Source organism: Erythranthe guttata, chromosome 6 (assembly GCF_056151865.1).
Source record: "Erythranthe guttata isolate IM_541 chromosome 6, IM_541, whole genome shotgun sequence".
NCBI classification, from domain to species: Eukaryota; Viridiplantae; Streptophyta; class Magnoliopsida; order Lamiales; family Phrymaceae; genus Erythranthe; species Erythranthe guttata.
The window spans coordinates 3,182,886-3,195,339 of record NC_142538.1 but is presented as its reverse complement, the minus strand read 5'-3'; the positions used below and the strand labels follow the sequence as shown (position 1 = coordinate 3,195,339).

General features: G+C 34.9%; 2 protein-coding genes across 2 annotated transcripts; one reads left to right on the top strand and one right to left on the bottom strand.

Moving 5' to 3' along the window:
- The first annotated feature begins 4,528 nt into the window (after nucleotides 1-4,528).
- On the top strand, nucleotides 4,529-6,283 carry LOC105977422 (HXXXD-type acyl-transferase family protein). Its single transcript, XM_013002731.2, has one exon. It carries the CDS (start codon nucleotides 4,661-4,663, stop codon nucleotides 6,116-6,118), a length of 1,458 nt encoding a protein of 485 aa, XP_012858185.2. The 5' UTR covers nucleotides 4,529-4,660; the 3' UTR covers nucleotides 6,119-6,283.
- Nucleotides 6,284-7,010: 727 nt separating this feature from the next.
- Nucleotides 7,011-12,341, bottom strand: RPN8A (RP non-ATPase subunit 8A). Its single transcript, XM_013003294.2, has 10 exons — nucleotides 11,584-12,341; nucleotides 10,476-10,568; nucleotides 10,310-10,391; nucleotides 9,534-9,630; nucleotides 9,240-9,315; nucleotides 8,985-9,043; nucleotides 8,746-8,868; nucleotides 8,510-8,567; nucleotides 8,327-8,412; nucleotides 7,011-7,388 (listed from the first exon to the last, which is right to left on the bottom strand). The coding sequence occupies exons 1-10, from the start codon at nucleotides 11,768-11,770 to the stop codon at nucleotides 7,317-7,319; spliced, it is 933 nt and encodes a 310-aa protein (XP_012858748.2). The 5' UTR covers nucleotides 11,771-12,341; the 3' UTR covers nucleotides 7,011-7,316.
- Nucleotides 12,342-12,454: the final 113 nt, after the last annotated feature.

The following is a 12,454-nucleotide window of genomic DNA, read 5'->3' as shown; positions in this document are numbered from 1 at the left end:
TGAAAGTAATTGTAATTGTATTCTTTTGTTTGTACAACTTGAATATATAGTTACGCTTGAACCAAAAAATAACCGAAACCGAACCCAAAAAAACCGAAACCGAAAGAAACCGAACCGATAAAAAACCGACATACACGGTTTTTAATTTTACAAAAACCGATATATTCGGTTCCGTTCGGTTTTTGGCTAAAACCGAACCGAACCGACCCGTGCACACCCCTATTAGACATCTCGACTTAGAAATGTTAAAAATTAATCTACAAATATGGATAAAGAGATTGAATTATACCCGAGTTGTTAGTCACAATTATTTTTTTTTTTGTTCTTTTTTTTTTTTGACCCAATTCGTAGAATACATTACTTCTAACATATGCAGTTCGAGTACGTAGCTTCCAAATTATTATAATGTTCTCTTTTTCTGACTAGTACAGATTCATTTGCTGAAATTTAAAAGTATATATATATATATATATATATATATATATATATATATATATATATATATATATATATATATATATATATATATATATATATATATATATATATATATATATATATTAGTCAGCAGGAATAATATCGTGTCATCTTGAATGAAGGAATTTCTGCTGGATACAGGCCACCTTTATCTGAAACTTAAATTTCTATTTTAATTTGTGAAAGACTATTCTTTTTTTTAAACTATTTTTTATTCTTGAAATACTATTAGTACACAAACAAACTGCACAGGTGACAGAAGTCTATCTCTATGAGAACATTATTAATTAGTTGCATCATCAAAATTATTAAGGTCATCCAAGATAATATATTGTATATATATAGTTTAATTTGTCAGATGTATTTTTGTTTGGTGAGTTGACTTTTGGAGGTGGTTTGAATGATCGTTGACAATGAGAGGGTGGCCGGCCGGCCGGCCGGCGGGAGGTCAAATTGAGAGAATATTAATTAGTTGTATTTTGAAATTATATCAGATACATGAATGAAGCAATAATTTAAATACATACATACATGCTGATCATATATATACACTGTCAAATATTTGACTTATATGCTCATGCAAAGTTTGATTCTTGAAAACTATTTTATATATATATATAGTAAATTCTGATGAACTAACACATATATGTATAGATACTATGTATGTGTGTACTATTATTGGTGAAAAAAGTTGTAATTTTGTCAAGTTGCATTTCCAGGTTTTGCCTTTTACTGACCAAATAATATGCATGCATCGAAACTCAGCCTTTTACGATGACTATTATTATTATTACAAGAGTTGCAGATACCCGATATATATATATATATTAATTTATTAGAATTATTGCGACGACTTAATTCTCTAAACTTAATTTGTATATGTGAGTGGGTGCGGGTGCATGCATTCAATTAAGGCTCACAATCACGTAACAAAATACTCGATGCTCGAATCATAATTGATTGCTTAGAAACTCGTTTGAACTCGATTCGTCAATATAACAACAACGATAAGATATGAAGTTCAGTTCGAGCTTGAGCTCAATCAGAAGAAAATAATAAATATACATAAAACATTAAGCTACTCGAGCTTGATCGAAACTCATTCAAATTCGATTCGAACAAATTTGAAGAATTTTGCATTTCGAAATACCCCTAGAATATTCCCATATATGTAATAAACTTTATATGTGAGTGGGTACATAAAATATAATACAATGTTCCTTGTTAGATATGTGATCTAACCTTTAATTTATATCCATTCTTTTCAATAAAAAGGAAGAAAAAGAAGAGTGATCCACTTGCATCGATCTCATCAATTTAGAGAAGGTTTAATAAAATATTGGGTGAGATAATTAATTGCATAGGATCGGATAAACATTGTTCCATAATTAGATTTTATATTAAAATTAAAGTACTCAAAACCTTCTAATTGGGAGTGCGCCAATATCCAATATGGCAACCAAAATAATTACGCTTGTCTAGTGACCAACTTTTGTCGTTTACTAGTTTCATTTTTCGTCTAATCATCATTACTTATTTTATCTAATCCAACTTGATTATTTCAAGTACTTAAAAACATATATAAATTATGTAAAATGGAATGATTCTGCAAAAATAAAATTTAACTCTCTCTCTCTCTATATATATATATATATAATTAAACCACTATTTGAAACCCTCAATTAATAAATAAAAAAAATAAAAAAATTGGAACCGTACCCGGTACCCCAATGTTTTATTTTGTATGTTGTGATAATAAATTCAAATTAATTTTTTTTAAACAAATGAGAAGGCCCTAATGTTTAATTTTTCCTAGAGTCCCTTCAAGATTAGCATGGGCCTTGCTCGACATAATTATGGGAAGCATCTTTATATATAATTATGACAAAGTATGTACTAACAAACATTTTTAAAATAAAAATATAAATAATTATGAAAAAGCTTAATTTTTTTTAAACAATGGAAGAAACCCGCAACCAACAATACTAGACATAAGTGATAAGAAACAACTGATTGAGTGGCAAAATAATTCCAGTTCGATTAATCAATTGACAGCTTCAAACAAAAGTTATTGTAAGATTAATAGAAACCCAACTCACAAATTGCGTACTTACTGTAAGATTTGCATGATTATTAACGCTAACAAACGTGGAAAATCAGCAAATATATATAATTCTACTACATATGATTTGTTGGTGAATCTTGAACTGTCAAACATGTGCATGATTAAAACATTTAACCCATAGGGGTCCAAGAACTTAGACGCCAACATTAAACAATTCCTCTAATCAAACAACTAATTTATTCCCTTATATCCCTATTTGTTTATATAATAAATAAATGGACCCCACCAATCCCAACAACCAAAATAACACTAATTAAAACAAATACATAAGTATTATTTGACCGTGCGTGAAATAGATCCGATGATCCTGAACTATTGATTTACATATAATAACATTTGTATAAATCTATAATGCAATACTCCGCTTTGATTTTAATCAGGTGTAGCATTTCATAAACCGTATTTGAGTGCTGATGCACACTATAAAAAAAATATGCTCAACAAACAATATTAATGATTTGATTTGTTGGAAATTAAAAATTAAAAAAGAAATGGCTGGCGCACGCCGACAAATCAGAGAAAGACGGTTACGCTGACTAATATTAATTACTATTGTGAAACCGACCCTTTTTAAGTCCAGGTAGGTAATCTTAATTCTTAAACATAGGTTTAAGTAATAGTAAGACAAGTAGATGTTAATTAATTAATTAAACATCGTTATTACCACAAAACCGGATATAAGACAGATTATAGGAATGACAGCCAACTTACAGAATGTAAAATGTCGGCTCTCTCTCTACGCATCTGGATCATATTTCCTAAATCTTTTGCACCTGCATGCATATATGATATATATACAACTTGCTATTTTTTTTTTTCTTTCAATTATAGTGTTGATATTTCTTTTTATTTTTTTTCGTTGTGTTATTAAATTGAATAAATAAATAAATTAGAAGCATGTTAGTGCAATCTATTTTATGATAATATGTTCCCATATATAATAAAATATATGGAGTGAATTTAATTACAAGCTCCACTAAATCATGATGTAACTTTTTAAATATGATTTCCAAAGATAGAAATAATATTGTTTATAATATCCTCACAAGATCTGTGCTGAGTGCTGACACTCAAGAGAAATCTCATTAAATTTTGAACCTTCTATTTATTTAGTATTTATTTACGGTATGATTTTTTGGACCTGTTGTTGTTACTACTATAAATAGCATTTCCCATGTGCTACTTCCCAACAATATCTTGTCCATTTAAAAAAAAAAAAAAAACTGATCATGTGGTAAAAAGTTAGTTCAATAGAATATATGGACTAAATTATAAGATCAAATTACCTCAAGGACTTCTTATAATAAATAAAAAAGAATTACCAATTGTTATGTAGTTAAGGTACGCGGTTGAACTGATTCACCAATTATTCTATTGGAAGTAACTTTATTTTTTAAATGTAATATTGGGAGTAATTAGTTGAACCACAGTTGAGTAAACTGGGCATATATTTATGTGTGACAAATTCGGTTAGGATGTGAACTTTTCCCCCTTATTTTTTTTAATTAATGAAAAAACCATAAATTATTATATAGGTGCACTGAAATAAATTTTTCATACCACCAATAGAATATGAACATCTCTCGTCTCTAATTGATTTAATGATAACAAGTTTTATTTATTAACATTCTTAAAATTGATACGATAGTGATACTAATGTGTATAATTGGAGTTAGACCTGAAAGAGTCAAAATCGAAATGGAAAACCCCAATTAATAATACAAGAAGGAAAATTATTAAATGTTTGGATTTGAATTAAAAGAACTCCCCATATTCGGAAATTACAAAACCCAAAAATTGAAAAAAAAAAAAAAAAAAAAAAAGGTTGGCGATAGTTGGACACGTGCCACAGAATGATGAATAATTAAAAAACAGTCAACTCCCATACATATTCGGACACTCTCATCTTTCCCCCCAAATGCATGAACCCCCTTCTCTCTCTCTCTCTCCTCTCCTCCTATATATATACCCCTCTCTCTCTCTCTACAAATCTCACTCTCTCACTCCTCACTTGTTCTTTCTCACCCGATCACCTTTCTCCAATCTTAATTAACAAAAATGGTTTCTCAATCTTTGCCTCTGGTATCAAAATCAACTGTTTTTCCCGACCAAAAGTCTGTCTTACCTGACCTGAAACTCTCTGTTTCCGATCTACCCATGCTCTCCTGCCACTACATTCAGAAAGGTGGTTTGTTCACCAAGCCGCCATTTCCGGTTCTCGAGCTCGTCTCCTTGCTCAAAATCAGCCTCTCCCAGACGCTTGTCCACTTCCCGCCGCTCGCCGGCCGCCTCACCACCGACGATGACGGGTACGTTTACATCACCTGTAACGACGCCGGAGTGGAATTCATCCACGCTAATGGGTCCCACATCTGCGTCTCTGACTTGCTGGGCTCCGCCGACGGCGATGTGCCCGAGGCGGTGAAGGGCTGCTTCGCTTTTGACCAGACTGTCAGCTACCAGGGGCATTTCAGGCCTATTCTCGCCGTCCAGATTACGGAATTGGCCGACGGCGTCTTCATTGGCTGCGCCGTCAACCACGCCGTCACCGACGGGACTTCGTTCTGGAATTTCTTCAACACCTTCGCGGAATTGACCAGAGGTGTGAAGAGGATTTCGAGGACGCCGGATTTCAGCCGTGACTCGATTTTGATTTCTCCGGCGGTGCTCAGGCTGCCGGAAGGAGGACCCAAGGTCACCTTCTCCGGCGACGCTCCGGTGAGGGAGAGGATTTTCAGGTTCAGCAGAGAGTCAATTCTGAAACTGAAAGCCAGAGTTAATTACAATAACACCCCTAAATGGGGAGACCGTGACGGCGGCATTGACGCCGCTGAGCTGATGGGCAAGCAGAGCAACGACACGTTAAAATTCCCCGACCGCAAGTTGACGCCGTTAGCCTGGCTGAGAAACGCCGTTTCCACCAGGGAGGCGAACGTCACAAATCCAACGGTCGAGATCTCATCGTTCCAGTCACTATCCGCGCTGCTGTGGCGCGGCATCACACGCGCGAGGAAGCTGCCAACCTCCAAAACGACGACGTTCAGAATGGCAGTCAACTGCCGCCACCGGCTTGAGCCGAAGCTGGACCCCCTGTACTTCGGGAACGCGATACAGAGCATTCCCACGTACGCGTCGGCCGGTGACGTTTTGGGCAAGGATCTACGGTGGTGCGCGGAGCAGCTGAACACAAACGTGATGGCGCACGGTAGCTCTACGGTGAGGAAGTACATAGAGGATTGGGAGCGGGACCCACGTTGCTTCCCTTTGGGTAATTTCGACGGTGCCATGATCACCATGGGCAGTTCCCCAAGGTTCCCGATGTACGATAACGATTTCGGGTGGGGCCGACCCGTTTCTGTCCGGAGCGGGCGGGCGAATAAATTTGACGGCAAGATTTCTGCCTTTCCGGGTAGGGAAGGGGGTGGCTGCGTTGATCTTGAGGTTATTTTGGCGCCCGAAACTATGGACGGTCTCGAATCCGACCCGGAATTTATGCAATACGTCTCGGTTTATTAGTTTGGGTCTGGATTGGGTCGGGTCGGGTATAAATAAGCATCTTTCTGACGTGGAATATAATGGGGAAATCGAAGGGTTTTTTCCAATTTGTGACATAGTTTAATTAATGTGTATTTTTATCTTCTTCTGTGTCTTATAAATCTAATTTTTAATGTTAATTTGTTATATGGTCTTTTATCTTATTCGATTGAAACAACACACGACTATGTTGTGGCTTTCGTGTATGTAAGTTGACTTGCTGATGTGAGAATGTGAATAAAAAATTGAACTACTAAATAAATTGCAGTATTGAAACCGGAATTAGAAGTCCAAAAAAAATGATGTTAGAGAGAACCAATATACAATGAACTTCATCTACCCATTTTATTTTATTTTATTTTTTCGGCTTAAATCAGGTAAACATCCTTATCACCATTTGAATATTCATTTACCTGATCTGTATTTTATGTATATATATATATATATTCAGGACCAATTCTTGTAGGCCCAAATGTGATGTGTAACAGCCCTTATTAGTATAGTTTGTATTTGGTAACTAGCTTTTTTTTACCATTAGGGTAGAAGTTTCGGAATCAAGTTTCCAATTTGTAATGTGAATTGAGTTTGTATATATATATATATATAAAGGGAATGTGAAGTGTATGGAAGAACACCATACCCAATTCAGTGTAGGACATTTAATTCATAGAAGACAGATTCATTGTCTCTATTGACACTTGTGTTACTGATACATTGAGCCTGGAATTCTGCTAACAAATCTTTTGAATACCAAATGGGCCAAATCATACACTTGAATATAATTGGTAAATCATTGATGTATATCAATCAAAACAATTGCAAATAATTGGTAAATAACACAATATAAATTCAAAAGGAAGCAAGAACAAGATACTAGTCACATCAAAATTAACACAATCGAATTTCAGGAAGATTTTTTTTTTTTGAATATAATCATCGACATAAGTGCATATTTTCCTCGTTATAGAGACGGTACCTAATTCATACAGAAATACTTCCTAGGCAAGAAGTGATATGGTCCACATTAATACCAGCTCAATTTCAGATAACTGATACGCAAGTTCAATTTTTTCAAGGAAGAATCAACTTTTTTTTCTCTGAGATCGAAAAACTCTAAGTTCGATCTGAAATCAATTTCTAATAACACAACATGGAATGCTCTCAGAAAACAAAATGCTGTTCAGCTACCAGCAGCTGCAGGCACTGCAACAGGCTTAGAGTCTTCGGCCTTTTCATGTTCTTTATTTAGCATCTGAAGTCATTTTTCGTAAAATTTCAGACCCATAGATAGTCGGATTTAGTCACAAATTGTACAGTAGAAAATTAAAGAGGAAACCAGTCAAATTAGTCAGGAAAAAAAGTACAGTTTACTTAACAAACACACACACACACATGCTGCATTGTTTCCTAAATGAAAAGGACTGACCAACCATGGTCTAATGCATGCCTAGTCATCTACTTAGAATGCAGCAAATAGAAGTTTTATTGTGGATCATTCGTCGTACAATAGCTTAGACCACAAAGTGGATTTATTTTGCTGAGTCGTCCTAAAAAAATGTTCAATACCATAAATTTCAAGGAGCTGCTATAATTCTATCAGATCAGATACGTTAAAAAAAAAGATCTTTTATAACTGTCACTTAGTTTTCCCCCATTATTTCATAATTTATTATAACTTCCCAACATTCAAGAATAGATTCACTTCCCAAGCTGAGCTGCAAACCAATAAAAAACACTGATATCTTGAGGCCTCATTTGTGAATGTTGATTGAATTGATAAGATTGATTGACTAGGTTAGGATTCCATTGGTCCATTATATTGTAATATGTGATTATCTTACAGTTTAACTTACAACTGTACAATCCTTGTCTTGGCTAATATCCGTCCTATGATTGTCTAATAGGGATTGACTTTCAACTAAATGTCCTTAATATGTTTGATTAAAATCTACGCACATTTTTAGTCATGGGCTTGAATAAACCTCAAACATCTGACAAAACTTGATTATATTGTCTATCAAACCTAATGCTTATTCCCAAACAAGATCCAAGTCTACCACCTATTTAGAAGCCTAGACAATAAACTCTGATGAATCACCGATGTCATTAGGATCGAAAGATCTAAAATTGAACCGTAAGTTACTTCTTTGATTGGAAAAGAATAAAATAATAATAATAAGAGCACTTTACCTTGTTGTTAATCAAATTGTGGAGAGCGATCACACTTCTGATAAGGGATGATAGATATATGACCAACATCATATCATTCGTTTTAACTGTAGAGAAGAAAACATACAATAATTTTAATAAAAGCAATACCTGAAACCGTGATATACTGACTGGTCCAAAAAAAATTAACAAACAATAATTTACCAGCAAAAGCTTTGATGAGTTCAGATACGTTTAGATTTGGGAGTAGGTTGAACACGTCCTGTAGAAATCAGGTGACATATCAAAAGATGAGATGCAAAAGAACTTCTGCCATATCTGGAAAATTGTATAAAATGACAGAATGATCTATCCAGAATAACAATCAGATGGAAAGAAATATAGGGTTTTAATGATATATTCACTATACAAATAATGCAAATGGAGCCTAAAAATGATACCTGGAGATGGTAGAGGATTTCATGATTTAAGGGGAGCTTCTCTTCAATAACCAGGTCAAGATAACTTCTAATCTCTTTCAATCGTGCATCCAACCCTTTCAAAGCAGCAAGTTTTCCAGCAACCTAAGAAAGATACAGGTATAATCAGTACATAAGTGCCCAGCATATAAGTGTGACATGAGAATCTTAAGTTACAATAATCGTGGTAGACTAAAAAGGGGAGACATGAAGAAAAAAACCTCTGTTGCCAGAGTGCTAATAGTCGTGTCCTTTACATCCCTTAGCAAGTGTTCCACTCCTATCATAACCAGGAAAAGCAGGAAAGTTAAGTAGTGTGTAACACACGAAAAAGGGGAATTCACAAACTTTTTGAGTAAAAGACAATATCCCAATGAAATCGAGATACGGGCAGCTGATGAGTAATGCATGACTGAATGGAACAAAATAAGCAAGAACCAATTCAACATGCTCGTTTTTTAATGCAATAAGCATACCAATTTCTTCAACTTCATGTGCAGCAATTTCCGAAAGAACATGCACAAACACCTTCTGGCTTTTCTGAGTGGCATTCTGCAAGTTCATTCAAAACATTAAACCATATCTTCTCATAGACGTTTCTGTTAAATGGCTGGATAATTTATTTCTCATTAAGTTCCCTTCACGTTACATGCTCCCTAAGAAACTCTTTTTGGTTCCATTGAGTCAGCATATTTAAAACACAAGAAGCCCAAAAATGGATCAGGAGACACCAGTAGGCACATAACAGTAATACTCTCTCTCTCTCTTACCTCTTTAACCTCCTCAACAGCATAATAGGCTTTAGTAGGTATCCCAAGCTCTTTTGGCTGGACATCAATAATCACCAACAATGGAGTCGGAACATAGCTGCAATAACATGAATATTTAATTGTCATTGAGTTGGACATGTGCTGTTACAGAAAAATCTATTGCACGGGCTACAAAAGCAAATGGGGAAATCTAGAAAGGACGAAGGAGATTAAAGGAAGGCATTGATTGTGCTATGGCAAGGATTATACATTTACAAAGTTGAATAGACTGTGAAAGAATGTTGTTCGGGACGTGTACAGTAGCCAGAAAATATGAACAATTTTACCAAGATGAGAGCACTTAAGAAGAGAAGAATGAGCTTCTCATTTGGGAATGTCTTTAGCCGAAAGAGAAGTGGAAAGACGTCCGGGAAAGAAGGAAAATATTATATCCAAAGACACTACAACGATGTACAAGAAATTTAAAAACCAACTAAAAACTGGTGGAGGAAGTAGCTGAACTTTCAAACCAAACCAACCCATCATATTCCACAAAGATATGGAAATACAAATTAAATCATTTGCATTTAAATGAAGATTTCAGTTTGTCATTGTAGGCTTCACATATGGGTAATATGCACGAAAATTGAAAAACTTTTGACAATTTGCATACTCAATTTTATGTCCACTTGATTGACTATGTAGTAAATCAAGTTACCAGCAATGACAAAATCCAGTTACCAGCAAAAAAACATGTCTCGTGAATTTCCCAAAAGTGGTTCACACAGAAATCTTACTCATTGAACAGTGCGTGGATACTTAGGTCATTCTCTTTCAGTTTTGGACCAGTGCTGTACCAACCGACGACATGCTCCTTGGCTGAAACAATTTATAAGTACATCGAATTATACCCGATTGCATATAACTAGTCGAGAAGCTCAAGTGATTAAAAAAACGACATACCATTTATTCTTCTAAACATGGAAAACATAGATTCATGGTAGTTATGATCAAGAAACCAGATGCTTGGGTCCCTATCATCTTCTTCAAAAGGAACTGCTCAAATTAGGAAAATATGTTAGTAGAGCATAGCATACGAAACTCTTAAACACTACTAGAGATTAGATTCAAGAGTTGGAAGACACATTTAGGAAAAAAACAGAAGAATAGATAATGGTCCATTAGTCAATGAAAATAAGACAGTCCATTGAACGGAAGACTTATTATGTTTTCTAAACCTGATCCCCTCTTCTCAAGAAACTCACATTTCGTATCATTGTTGAAAGTTAATGAACAAATATCAGCACAAAGAGCTGAAATAATTACGGCTATAAAATAAAAAATACACATCAGCGATTGAGTATAAATTTTGATTCGACAAAAATACACATCAGCGAGAAAAGAAGTACAATCAATGCCAAAAAAATTACGAAAACCAAGGTTTTATGCTTGAGTTAACCCACGTTAGCTAGTACTACGCTGGACAAAAGGAACTTTCTGAAGTACTCAAGAATGTTTCTGAATTATAACTGGTTACATGCCATTGAGCAAAACAGGACTTACATGAATTCTTATAATTGGTTCGATCCTAATCCAGATGAACATGTAAATTGACCCCAATAAAAATGTAACAAAATCCTATCACATGGTGAATGGTAAAGATACTAGACTAGTTCACTATTCCAGTTTTCACCCTAATTTAGTGTATCTAAAAACAAATCCATACCTATCTCAACGAACTACAGATTTATCTTAGTTCGATCATTAGAATAAGCAGATTATTTTGTCTCCGTATAACAATACTAATAATAACTGGTTCCAGAAAAAATTAAATCCGGAAACAGAAAAGGCAAATACTAAGATTGGTATTTATGAAATTAAATTCCTCCTAAAATCCAATGTAACAAATCAATTCTGCCGAGCAAAGGAGGAGAAAAAATAGTTTGTTGCGGTAATCTTAACATAAACATAGAGTGACGCAAATTGTATGTAATGTAGACAATTACAGGCTAACAGCAGAAAATATTCAAAATTTTACAACTCTAGAAACGATCAGATCTGAAGTACTGACCGGCGTAGCTGTTAGTTACGTCAACTGTGCCCTTATAGGAAGTTCCGAGAAGAACTCCAACGACGCGCTTCCGAGTGTCACGCGCCACCCGGTTGTAGTGATCGACGACGCTCAACAGCACGAGCGGATGCACCACCACCTTATCGATCGGCCGAGATGATATCTGCTGCGATTTAATCACGTCCATTTCCGCTCAATTTCTCTACCTATTCCTCTCACTATTTGTTTTTTTACAGGGTTTTCGAAGAATTTTAGTTTCAATTTCTTGGGCGGAAAGCAAAAATTAGATTCGGCATTTGTTATTTTGTTTATTCAATTTCATATAGGGTAAATTACAAACACCCCTGAGGGTATTGTCAAATTACAAAAAAACCACTCTTGTTTGGATAATTATATTTACCCCCCTTAACTATGATATTTTCTTACACCTCCACCCTCATGGTGTCAAATTCAATATAATCATCTAGATTCCGTGAAATGCTTTTTGTGTAAAAATACAGTTTCCGATGCACCACAAACTAATATATACAAGCTAAAAATCACATATTATGATCATCTTGCTTCATAATGTAGATTTTGAATGGGATAAAACGGGTACATAAGTAATAATATTCCATATAATCTCGAAGATTCCACTAAATTTGAGCAGTTGAGTGGATGGTTGTAATTATCCAAACAAGATGGGTATTTTTGTAATTTGACCATACCTCAGCGGGGTCTTTGTAATTTACCCTTTCATAGATTATATATCATTACAAGACTTTTTCTCTTACTTCTGAGGTTAATGGGCAATATTTGGGCATAATCATTGGAAGAATTATACTAGCCCAATAGGCCCAATAACATTAATACTGCGTCGTTTTGGGGAAGG

Excerpts from the sequence above, each read along its gene's own strand:
- RPN8A (XM_013003294.2), bottom strand. The coding sequence starts at position 11,770 with ATGGACGTGATTAAATCGCAGCAGATATCATCTCGGCCGATCGATAAG. Across the intron at positions 9,044-9,239 it reads ACATGAAGTTGAAGAAATTG|GAGTGGAACACTTGCTAAGG; the intron begins GTATGCTTATTG and ends TGGTTATGATAG. Across the intron at positions 8,869-8,984 it reads TTAGCACTCTGGCAACAGAG|GTTGCTGGAAAACTTGCTGC; the intron begins GTTTTTTTCTTC and ends TATCTTTCTTAG.
- LOC105977422 (XM_013002731.2), top strand. The coding sequence starts at position 4,661 with ATGGTTTCTCAATCTTTGCCTCTGGTATCAAAATCAACTGTTTTTCCC.